General features: G+C 30.2%; 1 protein-coding gene across 2 annotated transcripts in view; it reads left to right on the forward strand.

Moving 5' to 3' along the window:
• The window catches only part of LOC145661357 (carboxypeptidase E-like), a 262,276-nt gene extending 256,471 nt beyond the window's left edge, over positions 1-5,805 (forward strand). For both annotated transcript variants that reach the window (XM_081726702.1, XM_081726703.1), the window contains one exon: positions 1,348-5,805. In XM_081726702.1, coding sequence (XP_081582828.1) covers positions 1,348-1,479 — 132 coding nt within the window. In that variant the 3' untranslated portion in view covers positions 1,480-5,805. The remainder of the gene's footprint in view (positions 1-1,347) is intronic.
• The last annotated feature ends 1,075 nt before the right edge of the window (positions 5,806-6,880 follow it).

Below are 6,880 nucleotides of genomic sequence, written 5' to 3' on the forward strand. Positions count from 1 at the left end.
AAAGGCTTGCAACATTCTTTGCGGTGAATGAGAATTTACCATACAACATAATCATGAAATTCTGTACATTAGTGATCCTTAAATGTGGCCTGCAGACACCCTCGGATCTACGAGAGATTGAAAGAAGCTCTATATTGCTCACACCTGGGATATTTGTAATGTGCATTACCTAGCATTCAATCCATTGAGAAAAATAGAATACAGGAATACAAAAAAAGAAAAAGAAGAAATAATAAAATTATCAAGACCAGAAAGTATATGTAGAAACATAATCACATTAAGAATTTAAGCCAATAATTTGCAAGTAGTACCTGGTTCAACGTATTCATTCGGATTAATGAACTAAACTAGCTTCACGCCGTATGCTTCCAAAATGGAAACCGTTCTTGACGAGACGGCAAAAATTTTCAATTTTATTACTTTTTTGGGGGGGAGGGAGGTAACTATGTCTCATGGCTCGAATGTGGATTTTAATTTTCCCCAAAAACTCGAGTTTTGTTTATTGATATGACCACTGAGGTGAGAATGGATCAGCTTGGCAGTAAAATTGTCAATATCTTTTAAAACATTCACAATAGCATTACTGTACTCTTCACTCTGATTATGCACTCAGAGTAGCAGCTGTTGTACTGTCCGAATTTAATAAATAAAAATTTTCTGATCAGAGTAATGAAGTTATTTATTAAAACTAAATAATGTGTAAGTTTCAGCAACCTAGCGTTGTGTTCCTCAGACACTCAATCAGCTTAGTCAGAAAGTTTTTATTTATGTAAGAAGTTCCAGAGTCATAATGTATAGAGCTACATCTGAATTTAGTAAGAAAACAGGTGTAAATCTTAATTCAGTGAAGAGATTGATGAGAAATGTTCAATTATTTTGCTTGTAGTATTTTTGATCTTTCTATAGATATCGCAACACTGCTCCTAACACGGAGAATATTTTCTTAGAACCGAACTACTTATGACATTCAAGAACGGTACCGTCTGTAGTTGTTGCATACTGAGTAAAACGATTAGCTAACTCAGAAATTATTTTCTTATTAGTACAGTTTGATTATAATTCTTCTTCGATATTCCCATTGAGTTCAGATAAATCGATGATGTTTTTTTCAATGAAGATTATTACAATTTTTTAAGTTCTTGTAACTTTACCTTTTTGTAACTTTAAGTTTTATGAATGCTTCTTTCCATTATCTTAAGTGACAGTAAACATTGTTAACAAATGATCGTATATGTTCGTGAAATTTTTAGTTATGTTGATAACTAATGTGTTATAAACTGGATTTAATCCTGTTAAACTTCAACCTTGACACGAGAAAATTTCATTTTGAATTTTCTTTATTTTCAGCATCATTCAGCTAATAATGAGATACCTGTTAATTTGGACTATGAATCTTATGATGAAGGTTTGGATGCTAAGTTAGATCGAATGCGAAAGAAGTGGATCTACTCTCTGTACAAAAGAGCGGCTCAGCTGTAACCACGGGCGTCAACCGTAGATCAGTGTTGATGTAAGATACCGGATAGTAAGGATTTCCGAAAATCTTTAGCCCCGTAAATTTAAGTTTTCCGTAAATTTTTAATAAAATTTAAGTTTTATTTCAATCTCTTCCGTATCTATGACATTTTGTATTGTTTTACAAAACATTGAAGACCATGTTTGTATTTTAAGTAAAAAAAAAAGCTTAATTATATGTTATAAATATGATATATTTATTATATACATTTTTGTATACTTATCTGTGTCAAATGGTTGTATTTTGAGATGATTTTAGTTTCAAACATTTGAGAATTATTTGTATGTGTATATTTGATCATTTTATTTGCTAATAAACTAAAATATATGATTATTTCAATATTTATCGATGCTACATATCTCAACTTGTTACAAAATGAAGTTTCTCTGGAACTTATTTTCTGAAGAAAGAAAGTAAATTCATGAAGTATGCAAATTGAACTATGTGCATAATTCGTAATTATAAAAAGGATTTTTATGTTTTTCTTTCTTTCTTCGTTAACTGAAAAGTTTATGGAACTATTTATACCGTACTTGATGAAATCAGTTCCATGTCAATCCGAAATTTAGTTTATTAAACTAAAAGAGAAGAATCCATAAGTTAATATGTGTTTACACTATAACAAAAATTGTAGTCCGCAAAAGAACTATGAATCAAATATCTCTCTTAAATATATTACTTTTTATTTTTCTTCATATTGAGAAAGGTATAATTTCAAATCTCAAAATATAGCTTAAAATATGAAAATAAGAATTTCAAGATTGTGCTAATTCAAGGACATTTTAACTGACATTTTAGATAACGTATTATTTACAATTATAAGTTTACTTGTGAACTATAAATCAACAGGCTTAGTTGTTGTTGTATTTTGTACTGATATACATTACATATCATTACCCTTCATGTCTGAACATTTTGAGAACCATATCGTTATTTGAATCGAATGTAATAATTAATTGTATCTTCGTAAAATACATTAATCTTCTTTGAAACAGCAATAGGGTGAAAGCATTTTAACATTGAAAGATGCTAAAACAAAACAAAGAACACAATTAAATTAAATTGTGTTCAGATATTTTTTAATACAAACATCCTATTATTAGTAAATAACATATTTATTTATAGACAAATAATAAAGCTTAATTTTTCAACAGATAACCAAACTTTGTTACCAACTTTTAAAATTATTCTAAGGCTCGGTTTCTGCAGAATAAACATACAAATCCAAACACTAATGAAAACGTTAATCAAGAGTGGCTGGTGGAACAAATAATAGATTAATATTTCTCGTACAACAAATATAAAGATTTAAAGCGATAAAACAAACGTATTTCAAATGAATATTGTATCAGGGAATTATCTATTGTGGTTTAATTTAAAATGATTTAAATTAGTATGACATTAGTATCTTAGAAGATGAAAGTACTTTTATGTACACTGTAGAAAATACTTCAGGCTTACACACAATTTGTGCAGCTTTAGTTTTAGTTTTTTGTATTTATCTGATAACCTTGTAATGGTTTTTAATTCTATTCTACGACAACAACTGTTTCTGTTAATATTACACTGCAGAAAATATAATGTAAGGTACGCATAGAAGATAACATTAAAAGAACAATATTGTAATTTTGACTTCGTCTTTTGGTGATCACTTTGATGTAAGTCTATAATTATTCTAAATTCAGTTAGGAACCATGCTTTATGCAAAATACATGCATTGTCCGTAACTAGATGTGTGATGATTACATTTCGCAATTTTTAATTTCACTTTAAAATGAAATGCTTTTCTTTTTATTTCTCTTCAAGTCCTTGATCAATTACTTTTCATAAATTATTTTATTGAAAAATAAATTTGTCAAATCTATATAATCCTGTTTTAAGAAGGATAATTAATACGAGAATATATAATAATTTATTTTCTGTATAACTAAGTTATTTAATTTCAAATACTAGTATGTAAGAAGTCGGGTTATAGAAAAAATCTACAAGCTATATTTTGATATTTAAGTGTAAATGAGTGTATGTTAAAAGAAGAAAAGTAAGCACTTAGTTTCATACCCAGTAGTCTTTGTTCTTTAAGTGGTTGACATGGTCTACTCCTAATTTTTACGTAGGATACTGATTTGTTCTATGCATATTACAACCATTCAAGCTGTAATTAAGTAGGAAAAATACCGATGTATTTTTAAGAAGCCTGAACATAGTATCTAGTACTCAATTTAGAGTTACTAATTTTCGATGTGTTGTTTTTATCACGATTGTCATTTAAAGTAGATATTTTCACCTTAGCTATGAATATATTTCTGACAAATTTATTATAAAATTTCACATGCATTACATACCACTCTCAAAACATTACTCTTTATAGAAATAAAATCTTCAAGATGAAAGAGAACAATATTTTAAGTTCTGCAACAAATTACAACACAACAATAAAAACGTTTACAAATTTCTTCCTTTATTGAGAAAAAAAGGAGCAAAATACCAAATTCATCAGAATGCTGTTAACGAACGATTAATGGTAAAAGAATAGTGAAACATTACTACTTAATAATATAACATTTAATCATTGCTAGAAAAGAAAAATATCAATTTTTCATCTCTCATGTGTGATACCATTCCTTAAATTATAGGTGCTGTCAGCTCTTAGGCGTTGATCGACATGCATTTCTAATACTTTTCGGAGAAACACGCAAAAGGGAAAAAATATTAACTTAAGTTCTTGTTGATCTTATAGTTGCTAATATATATATCGATTGTAAACTGGGCTTACAAGACTTTTACAGTTTCTGTAGATATTTGGTTCATAGGTTGTTTGCTCCACCAATTATAAACATAGGCATAAACTTTTACCAAATCCCCCCATTTTAATACACCGCATATAGTCCATGTAATTAATTCCTATATCCACACACATTTCTTCGTTGTAATATAATTAAGAAACTAAACTTTGTAATATTACTTTCTAGATAATGCTAATTGATTTAGTCAAATAAGACAGCAGAATAATATCGTCTGAGAAGTTGCATATGAGAATAATTGAATGACTGATTTGAGAAACGTCATAAGTTAGCCATATGCCGAAAATGAGTTTACATGCAGCTTTGATTCTTGAAGGATAGCTACACCGTTGTGTTGTGATGTCAGAAGACACGCTAATCGTTCGTGCAATGTCGAGCTGCAACAAGTGTTCCTGAGTTGAGAAACGTTACGAATCATTGACTTACGGCATTATTGACATTATTGACTTATGATGTTTCTCAAATCAGCGATTCAAATTTTATCTGTAAAGATTACATGTGTTCAATAAAGAAAGTGTTTAAATCAATTAGTTCTGAACCATGATACACATTTTATCAAAACACAAGCAATTCAAATAAAGGATGTTACCAAATTATATTTGTATAAATTTTCAAATTAGACTCAAAATGTTTCTTCAAATTTAACGAAAAATTTGAATGAGTTAAATCATCTGGATTATTTCGGTATGAGTCAAATAAAATATATGCAAAGTCGTGTTTGGTATTTCCCATTTTGTTCACTAAGATACTAAATTTTAGTGATTTATGTATATATGTATGGAAACTGAAAGAATGGTGGTAATGAAATTTAAATATAACAAAACTAAATTATGAAGTATATTTTACAGTACTGGCAGGCATTAACCTTAAATACAGTGCAAATAAGAGAAACGCAACGTCATCGTGTAACCTTTAAAACAATCTATTTTATTACAAGATGACTTTGATTCTAAAAGAAATATTACATTGATGTCACAATATTTTACGTGAAAGTTTTAGTAATTATTTGTTGTCAACTACAAACTCACACTCAAACTAACAGTGATTTAATAAGTATGTTTGCTGAAAGCTTGAGCAAGTACGTTAGAAGAAATTATATGATGTACTTTGTTTTGTATGCGTACGCACATACATTATCATATAGAAAACAGTTAATAATGTATACGAATGCGAACAAAACTTCCTTCAATATAAGTACTGTTTGTTTTGAAGGTGGATTTAACAAGACAATAGCTTTTCAATCATATTAACGACAGTTCTAAATATGTGGCAAAAGGTTATCATAGCAATCTTTCTCTTAAACGCACTATAATACAACCTTAGATTCCAAAACTTGTAAAACGAACAAAAATTATTCTTAAAAAAGGCTTTTGGAGATGATATCTTAACACAGGTGTTTCTAGTGACAATCTGTAACCTATTAAACAGCTGAAAAAGCTCCTTGTACATAATTCGAAATCAAAATAAAAGTACGTACTTAAGAACCAATACGGCAGTTAATTTCACAATTTACCACATTACTTAAGGTATGGACTACCATATGATTCACTAAATATACCATTATATTTACTCTTTCTCCTAATGCAGAACAGAATCATAATATGCTCTTAATATAATATTAATTAATGATTAAATTAGAATTTTTATCTTGTACTGCTTTTCTACTTTTATGTTTTCTTTTTAGGAGACTGGTTTTCTAGCCATATTTAGGACTCCCAGACGTCCTGGACTACACAATCCCAAATTTACTTAATCTGTCACCGGAGAAATTATTCAAAACTCAGAACATCCAAGTTTTTCTCCAAAACAAAAATTAGTCTTTTTTATGAGGCATTTAAAAAATACCGGATTTATTAATAAATGAAATGTTTCAGTTTTAACGTCCCACGATTATGCTCTTTAGGCTAAGGGAGACGATGACTAAGGCGAGTGAATGATGATGGAAAAATTGGTGGAATGAGAATGTGGGCTGAAACAGGAGTACCACTAGAAACCTACGAACACGATGTAGTCCTCCACAACCTTAGTTCGCCGGGGATCGAACTAGGAACCCCACGCACCAGAGGTGAACGCTCTACCACTGAACCACTGTGCCCCCTTCGCTTTTATTAGTCATTCATACTTAACCAGTAGGAATGATCTACTCTCTGTTACCTATGGTGAGTGATGACCTATTATTTAACTTATTCTGACATTTCACCAACAAACAAGTGCATAACTATAACTATACTGTAACTTCTTATAGGATGTTCCGCTTTTTGAGTCTGAAAATCTGGGTTCCCTAATCACACTTCTTTGAGTGACGACCAGAGGCAACAAGAACGTATGCATTGCCCCTATACAAGAATACAGTTTGTGAGTTGTATATAGTGAGTTCCGCTGTATATTCCCGCTTACCTGCACGTCTGCGAACATTCAGATGGCTCTGACTGTTTGAAACAGAAACAATTTTGATAGCAGATTTATCACCGTCCTCCATTCACCTCGCTACTGCAATCTCTTCCGACACTACCGAAGAAGTTCATGACTATGAGCAGGTATCAGAGTTGCTTGTGCAAGAGGA

Source organism: Thermobia domestica, chromosome 1 (assembly GCF_964235325.1).
Source record: "Thermobia domestica chromosome 1, izTheDome1.hap1.1, whole genome shotgun sequence".
In the NCBI taxonomy this organism is placed as follows: domain Eukaryota; kingdom Metazoa; phylum Arthropoda; class Insecta; order Zygentoma; family Lepismatidae; genus Thermobia; species Thermobia domestica.